The 20,000-nt window shown below is 41.2% G+C and overlaps 1 protein-coding gene across 5 annotated transcripts in view; it reads right to left on the minus strand.

Moving 5' to 3' along the window:
* LOC149984279 (ankyrin repeat and IBR domain-containing protein 1-like) overlaps positions 1-20,000 on the minus strand; it is a 69,543-nt gene that overhangs the window by 41,912 nt on the left and 7,631 nt on the right. For 4 of the 5 annotated variants that reach the window (XR_016491663.1, XR_016491662.1, XM_090219651.1 and 1 more), the window contains exons 2-3: positions 18,544-18,825; positions 1,646-1,946 (exon numbers count right to left, since the gene is read on the minus strand). Coding sequence is in view for 3 of the 5 variants with exons in the window: in XM_090219651.1 (XP_090075777.1) it covers positions 1,646-1,946; positions 18,544-18,731 (489 nt within the window). In the remaining 2 variants the exon portion in view is untranslated. The remainder of the gene's footprint in view (positions 1-1,645; positions 1,947-18,543; positions 18,826-20,000) is intronic. The other variant, XM_090219661.1, reaches the window with a different exon arrangement.

The raw sequence follows: 20,000 nt of genomic DNA on the forward strand, positions 1-20,000 counted from the left end.
ATATGGTAGGGCTATGGGAAGTGCCTACGGGTTAGGGCTATGTGGTAGGGCTATGGGAAGTGACTAGTAGAAGTGTCTAAGGGGCAGGGCTATAGGATGTGTCTAAGGGGCAGCGCTATGAGAAGTGTCTAAGGGGTTGCGCTATGAGAAGTGTCTAAGGGGCAGGGCTATGAGAAGTGTCTAAGGGGCAGGGCTATGGGAAGTGTCTATGGGGTAGCACTATGAGAAGTGTCTAAGGGGCAGGGCTATGAGAAGTGTCTAAGGGGCAGGGCTATGAGAAGTGTCTAAGGGGTAGGGCTATGAGAAGTGTCTAAGGGGCAGGGCTATGAGAAGTGTCTAAGGGGCAGGGCTATGAGAAGTGTCTAAGGGGCAGGGCTATGAGAAGTGTCTAAGGGGCAGGGCTATGAGAAGTGTCTAAGGGGCAGGGCTATGAGAAGTGTCTAAGGGGCAGGGCTATGAGAAGTGTCTAAGGGGCAGGGCTATGAGAAGTGTCTAAGGGGCAGGGCTATGAGAAGTGTCTAAGGGGCAGGGCTATGAGAAGTGTCTAAGGTGCAGGGCTATGAGAAGTGTCTAAGGGGCAGGACTATGAGAAGTGTCTAAGGGGCAGGGCTATGGGGTAGGGCTATTAGAAGTGTCTAAGGGGCAGGGCTATGGGAAGTGTCTAAGGGGCAGGGCTATGAGAAGTGTCTAAGGGGCAGGGCTATGAGAAGTGTCTAAGGGGTAGGGCTATGAGAAGTGTCTAAGGGGCAGGGCTATGAGAAGTGTCTAAGGGGCAGGGCTATGAGAAGTGTCTAAGGGGCAGGGCTATGAGAAGTGTCTAAGGGGTAGGGCTATGAGAAGTGTCTAAGGGGTAGGGCTATGAGAAGTGTCTAAGGGGCAGGGCTATGAGAAGTGTCTAAGGGGCAGGGCTATGAGAAGTGTCTAAGGGGCAGGGCTATGAGAAGTGTCTAAGGGGCAGGGCTATGAGAAGTGTCTAAGGGGCAGGGCTATGGGGCAGGGCTATGAGAAGTGTCTAAGGGGCAGGGCTATGGGGTAGGGCTATGAGAAGTGTCTAAGGGGCAGGGCTATGAGAAGTGTCTAAGGGGCAGGGCTATGAGAAGTGTCTAAGGGGCAGGGCTATGAGAAGTGTCTAAGGGGCAGGGCTATGAGAAGTGTCTAAGGGGCAGGGCTATGGGGCAGGGCTATGAGAAGTGTCTAAGGGGTAGGGCTATGAGAAGTGTCTAAGGGGCAGGGCTATGAGAAGTGTCTAAGGGGCAGGGCTATGAGAAGTGTCTAAGGGGCAGGGCTATGGGGCAGGGCTATGAGAAGTGTCTAAGGGGCAGGGCTATGGGGTAGGGCTATGAGAAGTGTCTAAGGGGCAGGGCTATGAGAAGTGTCTAAGGGGCAGGGCTATGAGAAGTGTCTAAGGGGCAGGGCTATGAGAAGTGTCTAAGGGGCAGGGCTATGAGAAGTGTCTAAGGGGCAGGGCTATGAGAAGTGTCTAAGGGGCAGGGCTATGGGAAGTGTCTAAAAGGGGTAGGGCTATGGGAAGTGTCTAAGGGGCAGGGCTATGAGAAGTGTCTAAGGGGCAGGGCTATGAGAAGTGTCTAAGGGGCAGGGCTATGAGAAGTGTCTAAGGGGCAGGGCTATGAGAAGGGGTTCGCACCTCAACACACTTCTTCAACCCCGAGGCGGCTGCGTAGTGCAGCGATGTATTCTTCTTGTTGTCAGTGGAGTTGACGTTGGCGTTCTCATACTCTCCCTGGTCCAGCTTGGCTCCGGTCCATTTCAGGATGATCTGGAGACACTCTGCCCTCTTCATCTCGTCCAGCTCGGGCCGGGCCAGCCGCGGCTGCAGAGGCCCCTCCCCCATTAGGATCTGGGGGCCCATACAGAGGAGATGGAGGGACGTCTCATTGTGAACGTTACGCTTGTTGGGGTTGCCGTCCTTACTGAAGAGAAAGGACCTGGTGGAGAGGGGAGGGGAGGGGACATGGTTTACTTGGTACTTATATGACCGTTTTGAAAATTTCACCATCACCCTTAAAGGGATTGTTCAGGATTTTGGCAATGGGGCTCCGTCACCCTTAAAGGGATTGTTCAGGATTTTGGCAATGGGGCTCCGTCACCCTTAAAGGGATTGTTCAGGATTTTGGCAATGAGGCTCTAATGTCTACTTCCCCAGATTCAGATGAACTTGTGGATACCATTTTTGATGTCTCTGCATCCAGTATGAAGGAAGTTAGAGGTAGTTTCACTTTCCAGTGCTAACTAGTGTTAGCGCAATGGCTGGAAGTCTATGGGAACGGCTAGCATGCTAAAAAAAAGCATGCTAGCCGTTCCCATAGACTTCCAGCCATTGCGCTAACACTAGTTAGCACTGGAAAGTGAAACTGTTAGCGCAATGACTTGAAGTCTATGGGAACGGCTAACATGCTAGCCGTTCCCATAGACTTACAGTCATCGCGCTAACACTAGTTAGCATTGGAAAGTGAAACTACCTCTAGCTTCCTTCATACTGGATGGAGAGACATAAAAAGATATCCTCACACTCTGGGGGAGTCCCGAACTATCCCTTTAAGTACAAAGTGAGTAACTCAGACTGTTTTACTCTAGTGAAGTCATATTTGATGTGTATATACAGTATATATATACACACAGTGGGGCAAAAAAGTATTTAGTCAGCCACCAATTGTGCAAGTTCTCCCACTTAAAAAGATGAGAGAGGCCTGTAATTTTCATCATAGGTACACTTCAACTGTGACAGACAAAATGAGAGAAAAAAAATTCCAGAAAATCACATTGTAGGATTTTTAATGAATTTATTTGCAAATTATTTATTTGCAAACACACACACACATACACGTAAATAAGACTAGCCTATTAGAATCTTTATCTGACTCCATAATGAAGAATAGCAATATACAAAAGACTACAGTTTTATTTCACCTTTAATTTGACCTTTATTTAACCAGGTAGGCTAGTTGAGAACAAGTTCTTATTTACAACTGCCACCTGGCCAAGATCAAGCAAAGCAGTGTCGACACAAACAACAACAACAAGAGTTACACATGGAATAAAACAAACGTACAGTCAATAACACAATAGTTGAGTTACAGCAACAGACCATGAAGAAATGTCTGAACCCGAATTCTAAATACAAGTGTATTTAATGACTTTGTCAAATGAATGGATTTACATACAAGGGCATAAAGCTTCACTTACAAGGCGTTAACAAGCATTACAAGGCATTATTCTAAGCATGGTCGGAGAGAGCTGAAGAATGCCAGGGCCCAGAGGTCATGGGATAGATGAAGAATGCCAGGGCCCAGAGGTCACGGGATAGATGAAGAATGCCAGGGCCCAGAGGTCACGGGAGAGATGAAGAATGCCAGGGCCCAGAGGTCATGGGAGAGATGAAGAAACCATGGCTCGTGCCAGGGCCCAGAGGTCATGGGAGAGAAGAAGAAACCATGGCTCGTGCCAGGGCCCAGAGGTCATGGGAGAGAAGAAGAAACCATGGCTCGTGCCAGGGCCCAGAGGTCACGGGAGAGATGAAGAAACCATGGCTCGTGCCACGGCCCAGAGGTCACGGGAGAGATGAAGAATGCCAGGGCCCAGAGGTCATGGGAGCGATGAAGAATGCCAGGGCCCAGAGGTCATGGGAGAGAAGAAGAAACCATGGCTCGTGCCAGGGCCCAGAGGTCATGGGAGAGATGAAGTAACCATGGCTCGTGCCAGGGCCCAGAGGTCATGGGAGAGAAAAATAATGAGTGTTGGTTTCTCACCACAGCAAGTCAGGAACATAAGAGAAAGAACAATGAATCTAAGACACCTTCATAACATCTGAGTTGTTTGGATTCAAATTCTGACTTGTTGACCAATAGTATTACTGTAAAAGTTAACCTCAGATATCAGAACCAATAGGATGTAACCTCAGCTCCTCAGAGGGGGTTGGAGAGATCAACACAGAGAATACTGAATTCCTAAGAGAACACAGAGAATGTTGAATTCCTAAGAGAACGCAGAGAATGCTGAATTCCTAAGAGAACGAAGAGAATGCTGAATTCTTAAGAGAACGAAGAGAATGCTGAATTCCTAAGAGAACGAAGAGAATGTTGAATTCCTAAGAGAACGCAGAGAACGCTGAATTCCTAAGAGAACGCAGAGAATGCTGAATTCCTAAGAGAACACAGAGAATGCTGAAATCCTAAGAGAACACAGAGAATGCTGAATTCCTAAGAGAACGCAGAGAATGCTGAATTCCTAAGAGAACGCAGAGAATGCTGAATTCCTAAGAGAACGCAGAGAATGTTGAATTCCTAAGAGATCGCAGAGAATGCTGAATTCCTAAGAGAACGAAGAGAATGCTGAATTCTTAAGAGAACGAAGAGAATGCTGAATTCTTAAGAGAACGAAGAGAATGCTGAATTCCTAAGAGAACGAAGAGAATGTTGAATTCCTAAGAGAACGCAGAGAACGCTGAATTCCTAAGAGAACGCAGAGAACGCTGAAATCCTAAGAGAATGCAGAGAATTCTGAAATCCTAAGAGAACGCAGAGAATGCTGAATTCCTAAGAGAACACAGAGAATGCTGAATTCCTAAGAGAACGCAGAGAATGCTGAATTCCTAAGAGAACGCAGAGAATGCTGAATTCCTAAGAGAACGAAGAGAATGCTGAATTCCTAAGAGAACGAAGAGAATGCTGAATTCCTAAGAGAATACAGAGAATGCTGAATTCCTAAGAGAACACAGAGAATGCTGAATTCCTAAGAGAACACAGAGAATGCTGAATTCCTAAGAGAACACAGAGAATGCTGAATTCCTAAGAGAACGCAGAGAATGCTGAATTCCTAAGAGAACGCAGAGAATGCTGAATTCCTAAGAGAACGCAGAGAATGCTGAATTACTAAGAGAACACAGAGAATGCTGAAATCCTAAGAGAACACAGAGAATGCTGAATTCCTAAGAGAACGCAGAGAATGCTGAATTCCTAAGAGAACACAGAGAATGCTGAATTCCTAAGAGAACACAGAGAATGCTGAGTTCCTAAGAGAACACAGATGATAGTCTTGCATCCAGTTGATAAGAAGAGTCCCTTCAGGGACTGCCCTACATCATGACCACCTGACTGTCTGAAAGTGGGGGTGCAATTGTCTTTAAAAATTATAATATAATTAAAACATTTTAAATGTATTAATTTTAAACCATATTTCTGAACAGAACACACCTATTTTTCTTAGGTTCTGCCACTAATTATATTGAACTCGAGTACTCAAATAATAAAACATTTAATGGTGCCTTTATCTAGGCCTATAAGCCAACAGAGCTCAACAATGCCTAATGTATCATAACCATCACAGATAACAAATCATAAAAATCGCTACATTTCCTCATATATACAGTGCCTTCAAAAAAAATATTCACACCCCTGGACTTCCTCCACATTTTGTTGTGTTAAGCCTGAATTTAAAAAATGGATTCAATTCAGATGTTGTCATCACTGACCTACACACAATACCGCATAATGTTGAAATGGAATTTCACCCATTAATTATGAATGAAAAGCTGAAATGTCTCGAGTAAAGAAGTACACAAACCCCTTGTTATTACAAGTCTAAATAAGGTCAAGGAGTAAAACTTTGCTTAACAAGTCACATAATAAGTTGCAATTTCAAGCGCAAAGACGAGGGAGCTTTTCCAATGCCTTGTAAAACACGTAGGCCTATGGACCAGCAGAGTCAACATGTAGACCTACGGACCAGCAGTGTCAACATGTAGGACTACAGAACACTAGAGTCAACATGTAGGCCTACGGACTAGCAGTGTCAACATGTAGGACTACAGAACACTAGAGTCAACATGTAGGCCTACGGACTAGCAGTGTTACCATGTAGGACTACAGAACACTAGAGTCAACATGTAGGACTATGGACCAGCAGAGTCAACATGTAGACCTACGGACCAGCAGTGTCAACATGTAGGACTACAGAACACTAGAGTCAACATGTAGGCCTACGGACCAGCAGAGTCAACATGTAGACCTACGGACCAGCAGTGTCAACATGTAGGACTACAGAACACTAGAGTCAACATGTAGGCCTACGGACCAGCAGAGTCAACATGTAGACCTACGGACCAGCAGTGTCAACATGTAGGACTACAGAACACTAGAGTCAACATGTAGGCCTATGGACCACTAGAGTCAACATGTAGAACTATGGACCACTAGAGTCAACATGTAGGACTATGGAACACTAGAGTCAACATGTAGGACTATGGAACACTAGAGTCAACATGTAGGACTATGGACCACTAGAGTCAACATGTAGGACTATGGACCACTAGAGTCAACATGTAAGACTATGGACCACTAGAGTCAACATGTAGGACTATGGACCACTAGAGTCAACATGTAGGACTATGGACCACTAGAGTCAACATGTAGGACTATGGACCACTAGAGTCAACATGTAGGACTATGGAACACTAGAGTCAACATGTAGGACTATGGACCACTAGAGTCAACATGTAGGACTATGGACCACTAGAGTCAACATGTAGGACTATGGACCACTAGAGTCAACATGTAGGACTATGGACCACTAGAGTCAACATGTAGGACTATGGAACACTAGAGTCAACATGTAGGACTATGGAACACTAGAGTCAACATGTAGAACTATGGACCACTAGAGTCAACATGTAGGACTATGAAACACTAGAGTCAACATGTAGGACTATGGAACACTAGAGTCAACATGTAGGACTATGAAACACTAGAGTCAACATGTAGGACTATGGAACACTAGAGTCAACATGTAGGCCTATGGAACACTAGAGTCATCATGTAGGACTATGGAACACTAGAGTCAACATGTAGGACTATGGAACACTAGAGTCAACATGTAGGACTATGGACCACTAGAGTCAACATGTAGGACTATGGACCACTAGAGTCAACATGTAGGACTATGGACCACTAGAGTCAACATGTAGGACTATGGACCACTAGAGTCAACATGTAGGACTATGGACCACTAGAGTCAACATGTAGGACTATGGACCACTAGAGTCAACATGTAGGACTATGGACCACTAGAGTCAACATGTAGGACTATGGACCACTAGAGTCAACATGTAGGACTATGGAACACTAGAGTCAACATGTAGGACTTTGGACCACTAGAGTCAACATGTAGGACTATGGACCACTAGAGACGAAGCAAATTAACGTTGGCTTCAAGAAAAAAAAATACATTTTTTTTCTGAGCACATTCCACCAAATCATTTTCCTGTATTTAAATATATTAAAAAAGGTGACAGGGGTAGAAATGGCTTATTTGGTCGAGATATTACATACCAAAGCAGAGATGTTTTATCGAGGTACAAATATCCTGTGCTTTTAAATGTTTTCATTGCCAGTAGGCGTATACAGGCGACATCGTAACCGCGAAGCGCATATTGGGGCTCAGCCAGGACTGTTACTTTAGTAACTGAATGAAAACATTTTAAATAATGTGATTTAACCGATTGATGTAGGGGGAAAATAGATAACAAAAAAAATGCTAAAATTATGTTTGATTTTTTTTTATATACAGATTTCATCATGTAGTATTAAGGTCTAGTGAATATTTCTCAGTATCTACTTGAGAGCTACTCATTGACGGCCCCCGAGCTACCAGACACACAGTTTTCTACTGTGGTACAACTTTTGGTAAGCTGATGGAAGGCTACTCTTGAGTCAATGGGAGAATCTCAAATGCATTCTCAAAACCCATTGGATGTGGATTGCCAGAGGTCCCTTCCTTCTGACCTTTCTCTTCCAAATCAAAGGTTTTGAGAAGGAAGTGATGAGAGGACGTGAGCAAATTGAGATTCTCACACTGACTCAACAGTAGCCTTCCAGAGGCTGTGGACACAGAGAAACCGCAGCCCGTATTCATCATGGTTCGGCAAAGTGAAATATCAATTTGTTCGTGGTTCGGTCAGAGTAGCAATCCTGTGGGAACAGTTAACAGACAAGATGGCGGTTGTTCTCCACAGTAATGGTTAGGCCAGGGGCTAATGTCAGCTCCACTGTTGTTACGATGAAAACACTCTTATCTGACTTTAACCGTTTGACTCGTTTATCCTCTGTACGGTCTAGAAAACCCCCCTCATTTCCACAGTCATAACCAACCACCGTCTACAGAGGACCACGGCCACTAGTATCGATGGCCGACAATCGATGACAAATAACAGCATAGAATTAAACGTCTCTCTGGGCGTGTGATGAACTCAAAAGAGTGCTGAAGCAGGAGTACACACAGCTACTCTGACAGGCTCAGCCAATAACACCAAGTCTGTGTATGTAGGCTGCCTGGTCAAAAGAAGTGCACTACGTAGAGGATAAGAAGCCATTTGAGACACATCCACAAGTAAAAATGACAGTATGATGAAGAATGCTGGAAAAATGAAGAGTCTCCGTGTCAATGTAGTTCGCTGCAAGTTGTCCTAGAGAAATAACACACACACACACCCTATTAAACATTCATATAATGTATAGCACTAAGTAGTAGCTAAGTAGTTACTGAGTAGTAGCTAAGTAGTAGCTTTCTAGAAACTGGTACCCTGATACAGAACTACATGCTGTTGAAATCCTTCAGAAAATGTTACATTTAATGGAATATTATTTAACTAGGCAAGTCAGTTAAGAACAAATTCTTATTTACAATGACGGCCGACCGGGGAACAGTGGGTTAACTGCCTTGTTCAGGGGGGCAGAATGACACATTTATACCTTGTCAGCTCGGGGGATTCGATCTAGCAACCTTTCGGTAAACTGGCCCAACGCTCTAACCGTTAGGCTACCTGCCAAACGCTCTAACCACTAGGCTACCTGCCCAACGCTCTAACCGCTAGACTACCTGCACAACGCTCTAACCGCTAGGCTACCTGCCCAACGCTCTAACCGCTAGGCTACCTGCCCAACGCTCTAACCGCTAGGCTACCTGCCCAACGCTCTAACCGCTAGGCTACCTGCCCAACGCTCTAACCGCTAGGCTACCTGCCCAACGCTCTAACCTCTAGGCTACCTGCCCAACGCTCTAACCGCTAGGCTACCTGCCCAACGCTCTAACCGCTAGGCTACCTGCCCAACGCTCTAACCGCTAGGCTACCTGCCCAACGCTCTAACCGCTAGGCTACCTGCCCAACGCTCTAACCACTAGGCTACCTGCCCAATGCTCTAACCACTAGGCTACCTGCCAAACGCTCTAACCACTAGGCTACCTGCCCAACGCTCTAACCACTAGGCTACCTGCCCAACGCTCTAACCGCTAGGCTACCTGCCCAACGCTCTAACCACTAGGCTACCTGCCCAACGCTCTAACCACTAGGCTACCTGCCCAACGCTCTAACCACTAGGCTACCTGCCCAACGCTCTAACCACTAGGCTACCTGCCCAGCGCTCTAAACACTAGGCTACCTGCCCAGCGCTCTTACCACTTGGCTACCTGCCCAGCGCTCTAACCACTAGGCTACCATGCCGACCCCTCTAACCACTAGGTTACATTGCCGACCCCTCTAACCACTAGGTTACCATGCCGACCCCTCTAACCACTAGGTTACCATGCCGACCCCTCTAACCACTAGGTTACCATGCCGACCCCTCTAACCACTAGGTTACCATGCCGACCCCTCTAACCACTAGGTTACCATGCCGACCCCTCTAACCAATAGGCTACCTGCCCAGCGCTCTAACCACTAGGCTACAATGCCGACCCCTCTAACCAATAGGCTACCTGCCCAACACTCTAACCGCTAGGCTACCTGCCCAACGCTCTAACCGCTAGGCTACCTGCCCAACGCTCTAACCGCTAGGCTACCTGCCCAACGCTCTAACCGCTAGGCTACCTGCCCAACGCTCTAACCGCTAGGCTACCTGCCCAACGCTCTAACCGCTAGGCTACCTGCCCAACGCTCTAACCGCTAGGCTACCTGCCCAACGCTCTAACCACTAGGCTACCTGCCCAACGCTCTAACCACTAGGCTACCTGCCCAACGCTCTAACCACTAGGCTACCATGCCGACCCCTCTAACCACTAGATTACCATGCCGACCCCTCTAACCAATAGGCTACCTGCCCAACGCTCTAACCACTAGGCTACCTGCCCAACGCTCTAACCACTAGGTTACCATGCCGACCCCTCTAACCACTAGGCTACCTGCCCAACGCTCTAACCACTAGGCTACCTGCCCAACGCTCTAACCACTAGGCTACCTGCCCAACGCTCTAACCACTAGGCTACCTGCACAACGCTCTAACCACTAGGCTACCTGCACAACGCTCTAACCGCTAGGCTACCTGCCCAACGCTCTAACCACTAGGCTACCTGCCCAACGCTCTAACCACTAGGCTACCTGCCCAACGCTCTAACCACTAGGCTACCTGCCCAACGCTCTAACCACTAGGCTACCTGCCCAACGCTCTAACCACTAGGCTACCTGCCCAAAACTCTAACCACTAGGCTACCTGCCCAACGCTCTAACCACTAGGCTCCCTGCCCAACGCTCTAACCACTAGGCTACCATGCCCAACGCTCTAACCACTAGGTTACCATGCCGAGCCCTCCTTTGAAGTGATCGCCTATCTGAACAGGCTGGGTCGGTAGAAGTAATATAACGGTATCCTTGGCTACCACCTGTCCAAATCATTTACAGATCTGTGCTTAGCTCAATGCAGCAAGGAAGGAAGGATGTATGTCTAACGTATTGTAACAGAGTCCCTAGTGTTAGAGACTGGAGGAACTAGTAGTGGAGCCCTACAGTCCAGGTTTTAGTCCACTCCCTGTTTCAGTAGGATGTCTAACGTATTGTAACAGAGTCCCCTAGTGTTAGAGACTGGAGGAACTAGTAGTGGAGCCCTACAGTCCAGGTTTTAGTCCACTCCCTGTTTCAGTAGGATGTCTAACGTATTGTAACAGAGTCCCTAGTGTTAGAGACTGGAGGAACTAGTAGTGGAGCCCTACAGTCCAGGTTTTAGTCCACTCCCTGTTTCAGTAGGATGTCTAACGTATTGTAACAGAGTCCCTAGTGTTAGAGACTGGAGGAACTAGTAGTGGAGCCCTACAGTCCAGGTTTTAGTCCACTCCCTGTTGTTTCAGTAGGATGTCTAACATATTGTAACAGAGTCCCTAGTGTTAGAGACTGGAGGAACTAGTAGTGGAGCCCTACAGTCCAGGTTTTAGTCCACTCCCTGTTTCAGTAGGATGTCTAACGTATTGTAACAGAGTCCCCTAGTGTTAGAGACTGGAGGAACTAGTAGTGGAGCCCTACAGTCCAGGTTTTAGTCCACTCCCTGTTTCAGTAGGATGTCTAACGTATTGTAACAGAGTCCCTAGTGTTAGAGACTGGAGGAACTAGTAGTGGAGCCATACAGTCCAGGTTTTAGTCCACTCCCTGTTTCAGTAGGATGTCTAACGTATTGTAACAGAGTCCTCTAGTGTTAGAGACTGGAGGAACTAGTAGTGGAGCCCTACAGTCCAGGTTTTAGTCCACTCCCTGTTTCAGTAGGATGTCTAACGTATTGTAACAGAGTCCCTAGTGTTAGAGACTGGAGGAACTAGTAGTGGAGCCCTACAGTCCAGGTTTTAGTCCACTCCCTGTTTCAGTAGGATTTCTTCTGTTTGGTGTCTAATGAACTGCCTTTATAGGTGTCGGTGTCCTGCTATAGAACTACAGCGGTAGAGAGTGAAGGAGGCTTGTAGCTCAGTCTCAGGGTGGAACGTTTCTGTGACGTGTCTAACAGATGGTTCCTAGCAGGGGCAGATGGGACAGAGAGACACACAACACTCTTCCCCCCCATCCTGGGCACAGAGAGCAGGGAATAGCTGCTACCACATAGGCTTCATACAACTAAACAAAAGGTGCTTTAAACAGTTAAAAAAAGGTGCTTTATATAGTTAAAAGGTGCTTTATATAGTTAAAATGTGCTTTATATAGTTAAAATGTGCTTTATATAGTTAAAAAGGTGTTTTATACAACTAAAAGGTGTTTTATATAACTAAAAGGTGTTTTATATAACTAAAAGGTGTTTTATATAACTAAAAGGTGTTTTATACAACTAAAAGGTGTTTTATACAACTAAAAGGTGTTTTATATAACTAAAAGGTGTTTTATATAACTAAAAGGTGTTTTATACAACTAAAAGGTGTTTTATATAGTTAAAATGTGTTTTATACAACTAAAAGGTGTTTTATATAACTAAAAGGTGTTTTATATAGTTAAAAGGTGTTTTATATAGTTAAAATGTGTTTTATACAACTAAAAGGTGTTTTATATAACTAAAAGGTGTTTTATATAACTAAAAGGTGCTTTATATAGTTAAAATGTGTTTTATACAACTAAAAGGTGTTTTATACAACTAAAAGGTGTTTTATACAACTAAAAGGTGTTTTATATAACTAAAAGGTGTTTTATACAACTAAAAGGTGTTTTATATAACTAAAAGGTGCTTTATATAACTAAAAGGTGTTTTATATAACTAAAAGGTGTTTTATACAACTAAAAGGTGTTTTATACAACTAAAAGGTGTTTTATACAACTAAAAGGTGTTTTATATAGTTAAAAGGTGTTTTATACAACTAAAAGGTGTTTTATATAACTAAAAGGTGTTTTATATAACTAAAAGGTGTTTTATATAACTAAAAGGTGTTTTATACAACTAAAAGGTGTTTTATATAGTTAAAAGGTGTTTTATACAACTAAAAGGTGTTTTATATAGTTAAAAGGTGTTTTATACAACTAAAAGGTGTTTTATACAACTAAAAGGTGTTTTATATAGTTAAAAGGTGTTTTATATAACTAAAAGGTGTTTTATACAACTAAAAGGTGTTTTATATAACTAAAAGGTGTTTTATATAACTAAAAGGTGTTTTATACAACTAAAAGGTGTTTTATATAACTAAAAGGTGTTTTATATAACTAAAAGGTGTTTTATATAACTAAAAGGTGTTTTATACAACTAAAAGGTGTTTTATATAGTTAAAAGGTGTTTTATACAACTAAAAGGTGTTTTATATAACTAAAAGGTGTTTTATATAACTAAAAGGTGTTTTATATAGTTAAAAGGTGTTTTATACAACTAAAAGGTGTTTTATACAACTAAAAGGTGTTTTATATAACTAAAAGGTGTTTTATATAGTTAAAAGGTGTTTTATATAACTAAAAGGTGTTTTATACAACTAAAAGGTGTTTTATACAACTAAAAGGTGTTTTATATAACTAAAAGGTGTTTTATATAGTTAAAAGGTGTTTTATATAACTAAAAGGTGTTTTATACAACTAAAAGGTGTTTTATATAACTAAAAGGTGTTTTATATAGTTAAAAGGTGTTTTATACAACTAAAAGGTGTTTTATATAACTAAAAGGTGTTTTATATAGTTAAAATGTGTTTTATACAACTAAAAGGTGTTTTATATAGTTAAAGGTGTTTTATATAGTTAAAAGGTGTTTTATATAGTTAAAAGGTGTTTTATATAACTAAAAGGTGTTTTATACAACTAAAAGGTGTTTTATATAACTAAAAGGTGTTTTATATAGTTAAAAGGTGTTTTATATAGTTAAAATGTGTTTTATACAACTAAAAGGTGTTTTATATAACTAAAAGGTGTTTTATATAACTAAAAGGTGTTTTATACAACTAAAAGGTGTTTTATACAACTAAAAGGTGTTTTATATAACTAAAAGGTGTTTTATATAACTAAAAGGTGTTTTATACAACTAAAAGGTGTTTTATATAACTAAAAGGTGTTTTATATAACTAAAAGGTGTTTTATATAACTAAAAGGTGTTTTATATAACTAAAAGGTGCTTTATATAACTAAAAGGTGCTTTATACAACTAAAAGGTGTTTTATACAACTAAAAGGTGTTTTATACAACTAAAAGGTGTTTTATACAACTAAAAGGTGTTTTATATAACTAAAAGGTGTTTTATATAGTTAAAAGGTGTTTTATATAACTAAAAGGTGTTTTATATAACTAAAAGGTGTTTTATATAACTAAAAGGTGTTTTATATAGTTAAAAGGTGTTTTATAAAACTAAAAGGTGTTTTATACAACTAAAAGGTGTTTTATATAACTAAAAGGTGTTTTATATAGTTAAAAGGTGTTTTATATAGTTAAAATGTGTTTTATACAACTAAAAGGTGTTTTATACAACTAAAAGGTGTTTTATATAACTAAAAGGTGTTTTATACAACTAAAAGGTGTTTTATATAACTAAAAGGTGTTTTATACAACTAAAAGGTGTTTTATACAACTAAAAGGTGTTTTATATAACTAAAAGGTGTTTTATATAACTAAAAGGTGTTTTATATAGTTAAAATGTGTTTTATACAACTAAAAGGTGTTTTATACAACTAAAAGGTGTTTTATATAACTAAAAGGTGTTTTATACAACTAAAAGGTGTTTTATATAACTAAAAGGTGTTTTATACAACTAAAAGGTGTTTTATATAACTAAAAGGTGTTTTATATAACTAAAAGGTGTTTTATATAGTTAAAAGGTGTTTTATATAACTAAAAGGTGTTTTATACAACTAAAAGGTGTTTTATACAACTAAAAGGTGTTTTATATAACTAAAAGGTGCTTTATATAGTTAAAATGTGCTTTATATAGTTAAAAGGTGTTTTATACAACTAAAAGGTGTTTTATACAACTAAAAGGTGTTTTATATAACTAAAAGGTGTTTTATATAACTAAAAGGTGTTTTATATAACTAAAAGGTGTTTTATACAACTAAAAGGTGTTTTATATAACTAAAAGGTGTTTTATACAACTAAAAGGTGTTTTATATAACTAAAAGGTGTTTTATATAACTAAAAGGTGCTTTATATAGTTAAAATGTGCTTTATATAGTTAAAAGGTGTTTTATACAACTAAAAGGTGTTTTATACAACTAAAAGGTGTTTTATACAACTAAAAGGTGTTTTATATAACTAAAAGGTGCTTTATATAGTTAAAATGTGCTTTATATAGTTAAAAGGTGTTTTATACAACTAAAAGGTGTTTTATACAACTAAAAGGTGTTTTATACAACTAAAAGGTGCTTTATATAGTTAAAAGGTGCTTTATATAGTTAAAAGGTGTTTTATACAACTAAAAGGTGTTTTATACAACTAAAAGGTGTTTTATACAACTAAAAGGTGTTTTATATAACTAAAAGGTGCTTTATATAGTTAAAATGTGCTTTATATAGTTAAAAGGTGTTTTATACAACTAAAAGGTGTTTTATACAACTAAAAGGTGTTTTATACAACTAAAAGGTGCTTTATATAGTTAAAATGTGCTTTATATAGTTAAAAGGTGTTTTATACAACTAAAAGGTGTTTTATACAACTAAAAGGTGTTTTATACAACTAAAAGGTGTTTTATACAACTAAAAGGTGTTTTATATAACTAAAAGGTGTTTTATATAACTAAAAGGTGTTTTATATAGTTAAAAGGTGTTTTATACAACTAAAAGGTGTTTTATATAACTAAAAGGTGTTTTATACAACTAAAAGGTGTTTTATATAACTAAAAGGTGTTTTATATAGTTAAAATGTGTTTTATACAACTAAAAGGTGTTTTATATAACTAAAAGGTGTTTTATATAACTAAAAGGTGTTTTATACAACTAAAAGGTGTTTTATATAACTAAAAGGTGTTTTATACAACTAAAAGGTGTTTTATATAACTAAAAGGTGTTTTTTATAGTTAAAAGGTGTTTTATACAACTAAAAGGTGTTTTATACAACTAAAAGGTGTTTTATATAACTAAAAGGTGTTTTATATAACTAAAAGGTGTTTTATACAACTAAAAGGTGTTTTATATAACTAAAAGGTGTTTTATACAACTAAAAGGTGTTTTATATAACTAAAAGGTGTTTTATATAGTTAAAAGGTGTTTTATATAGTTAAAAAGGTGTTTTATACAACTAAAAGGTGTTTTATATAACTAAAAGGTGTTTTATATAACTAAAAGGTGTTTTATATAGTTAAAAAGGTGTTTTATACAACTAAAAGGTGTTTTATATAACTAAAAGGTGTTTTATACAACTAAAAGGTGTTTTATACAACTAAAAGGTGTTTTATATAACTAAAAGGTGTTTTATATAACTAAAAGGTGTTTTATATAGTTAAAAGGTGCTCCACACAGCATAACCATAGTGGTGAATAACTCCCATGTGAAAAGCCATTGAAAACAAAGAGGGAAAAACAATCCCCATTTCTAATACTTGACAAGTCATCTTTTAAAAACGAACCGCTTAATTTAAATCACTTTTTTATTTTTTTAAAGCATGTTTTCATCTGTCTGTGCTTTGTTTGTGTGCAACTCGCTGCCACCATTTTGTCCTTAAGGGGATAATAAAAACCAACTGAATGTCATTTCCAAGTCGTCACGGTAACCTAAATGCTACTATCTCATCTGACTGGCTGTTGCTGGATAAATAAAAAAAAGTTTAAAACAAACGGTTAGATAAATACATTGAATTAGCGGTGAAACCAAAACAGGCTGTTTGTTGCTGGGTCCAGAGAAAAGACATTCAGGACGACGCGTAAGGTTACGCAACAAAACTGCAGGAACACTCACCGGTGAGCCGACTGGGTACTGCAGGAACACTCACCAGTGAGCCGACTGGGTACTGCAGGAACACTCACCAGTGAGCCGACTGGGTACTGCAGGAACACTCACCAGTGTCCTGCCTGGGTAATCTATGATAGAACCCTCACCAGTGTCCTGCCTGGGTAATCTATGATAGAACCCTCACCAGTGTCTGCCTGGGTAATCTATGATAGAACCCTCACCGGTGTCCTGCCTGGGTAATCTATGATAGAACCCTCACCGGTGTCCTGCCTGGGTAATCTATGATAGAACCCTCACCGGTGTCCTGCCTGGGTAATCTATGATAGAACCCTCACCAGTGTCCTGCCTGGGTAATCTATGATAGAACACTCACCAGTGTCCTGCCTGGGTAATCTATGATAGAACCCTCACCGGTGTCCTGCCTGGGTAATCTATGATAGAACCCTCACCGGTGTCCTGCCTGGGTAATCTATGATAGAACCCTCACCGGTGTCCTGCCTGGGTAATCTATGATAGAACCCTCACCAGTGTCCTGCCTGGGTAATCTATGATAGAACCCTCACCAGTGTCCTGCCTGGGTAATCTATGATAGAACCCTCACCAGTGTCCTGCCTGGGTAATCTATGATAGAACCCTCACCAGTGTCCTGCCTGGGTAATCTATGATAGAACCCTCACCAGTGTCCTGCCTGGGTAATCTATGATAGAACCCTCACCAGTGTCCTGCCTGGATAATCTATGATAGAACCCTCACCAGTGTCCTGCCTGGGTAATCTATGATAGAACACAACTTGATTTCAGCAGCAGGTCCTTTTTTTCCTCCAAAACAGATGTATTATTTGACTAAAAACATTCATTTCAGACCTTGCTTACATTTGTATACGATCACATATAAACGAGTACGTGGACACCCTTTCAAATTAGTGGATTCGGCTATTTCAGCCACACCCGTTGCACAACCTCAGAGAATGGGACCGCCGAGTGCTGAAGCGTGTAAAAATCATCTGTCCTCGGTCGCAACACTCACTACCAAGTTCCAAACTGCCTCTGGAAGCAACGTCAGCAAAATAACTGTTTGTCGAAAGTTTCATGAAATGAGTTTCCGTGGCCAAGCAAGCCGCACACAAGCCTAAGATCACCATTCGCAACGCCAAGCGTCGGCTTGGGTGATGTAAAGCTCCAATGGAGTAAAGCTGGACTCTGGAGCAGTGGAAACGCGTTCTCTGGAGTGATGAATCACCCTTCACCATCTGGCAATCCGACGGACAAATTTCAGCGTGACAATGCCCCCCCCCCCCGTGCACAAAGTGAATACTAAACAGAAATGGTTTTGTCGAGATCGGTGTGGAAGAACTTGACTGGCCTGCACAGAGCCCTGTGCCCTCAACCCCATCGAACACATTTGGGCTGAATTGGAACGTGAACCGCGAGCCAGGCCTAATCGCCCCCTCAGCAATGTTCCAACATGAGTAGGGGTTCTAAAACTTTTTTAGTGTATATTGTTTCTTTTGCTCAGAAAACTTGGGACAGACAAATAAAATCACATTATGAAACCTTGCTATATATATATATATATATATATTACCTTTATTTAACTAGGCAAGTCAGTTAAGAACTAATTCTTATTTTCAATGACGGCCTAGGAACAGTGAGTAGCCTGTTCAGGGGCAGGATGACAGATTTGTACCTTGTACCAGCTCTGGGATTTGAACTTGCAACCTTCCGGTTACTAGTCCAACGCTCTAACCACTAGGCTACTAGGCTACCCTGCCAGCCCCTATAACCCCATCACACAGAGGGAAGCACATTTTCAGTCTCTTTGTTAAATATATATATTTTCTCCCCAGTTTTCCATATTTCAGGTTATTAGACAGATTTCAGATGACTTCATACAGTTAGATGGGCCAGAGGGTCAGGTAACACTGAGACGTACGAGTCATGTCCTCACCTGATGAGACGTGTCATGGCGTGCCTGGCGGCGTAGTGCAGAGGAGTGTTGTGCTGGTAGGGTTCGCCATATGAAGTGTTGGGGTCCAGGCTCTCTTTAAACTGGGGGCTCCCCTCATACAGCTGATAGGCCAGACCCTCGTCACCGTTGATCAGAGCCTTGCGGAATTTAGTGGCTGTGTTCCCCATCGCCCCTCAGACTCTACCAGGAGGAGCTTCAACCTGAAGGCGTTTGGTGATACTTCAACCTGACCAACTGCAGAAGGACAACATATTGATGCTCCTGAGGGCAGACAGAGAGGATAGAGAGGAAATTACAGCCAACGAAATGGAACTGGGCCTAAGGACAGACAGAGAGGAAATTACAGACAACGAAATGGAACTGGGCCTAAGGAAACACAGAGAGGAAATTACAGCCAACGAAATGGAACTGGGCCTAAGGACAGACAGAGAGGAAATTACAGCCAAAGAAATGGAACTGGGCCTAAGGACAGACAGAGAGGAAATTACAGCCAAAGAAATGGAACTGGGCCTAATGACAGACATGGAGGAAATTACAGCCAAAGAAATGGAACTGGGCCTAAGGACAGACAGAGAGGATAGAGAGGAAATTACAGCCAAAGAAATGGAACTGGGCCTAAGGACAGACATGGAGGAAATTACAGCCAAAGAAATGGAACTGGGCCTAAGGACAGACAGAGAGGATAGAGAGGAAATTACAGCCAAAGAAATGGAACTGGGCCTAAGGACAGACAGAGAGGAAATTACAGCCAAAGAAATGGAACTGGGCCTAAGGACAGACAGAGAGGAAATTACAGCCAAAGAAATGGAACTGGGCCTAAGGACAGACAGAGGATAAAGAGGAAATTACAGCCAAAGAAATGGAACTAGTTCTAGGTTTGTGACTCCATCAGACCATAACAATACATCATGCTCGCATTCAGGAGGGTGTAATGTATTGAATCACATTCAGGAGGGTGTAATGTATTGAATCACATTCAGGAGGGTGTGATGTATTGAATAACATTCAGGAGGGTGTAATGTATTGAATCACATTCAGGAGGGTGTATTGTATTGAATCACATTCAGGAGGGTGTAATGTATTGAATAACATTCAGGAGGGTGTGATGTATTGAATAACATTCAGGAGGGTGTAATGTATTGAATAACATTCAGGAGGGTGTAATGTATTGAATCACATTCAGGAGGGTGTAATGTATTGAATAACATTCAGGAGGGTGTAATGTATTGAATCACATTCAGGAGGGTGTAATGTATTGAATCACATTCAGGAGGGTGTAATGTATTGAATCACATTCAGGAGGGTGTAATGTATTGAATCACATTCAGGAGGGTGTAATGTATTGAATAACATTCAGGAGGGTGTAATGTATTGAATCACATTCAGGAGGGTGTAATGTATTGAATCACATTCAGGAGGGTGTAATGTATTGAATC

This window comes from Oncorhynchus mykiss, chromosome 3 (assembly GCF_057628025.1).
Source record: "Oncorhynchus mykiss isolate SJ-2025 chromosome 3, ASM5762802v1, whole genome shotgun sequence".
Classification (NCBI taxonomy): domain Eukaryota; kingdom Metazoa; phylum Chordata; class Actinopteri; order Salmoniformes; family Salmonidae; genus Oncorhynchus; species Oncorhynchus mykiss.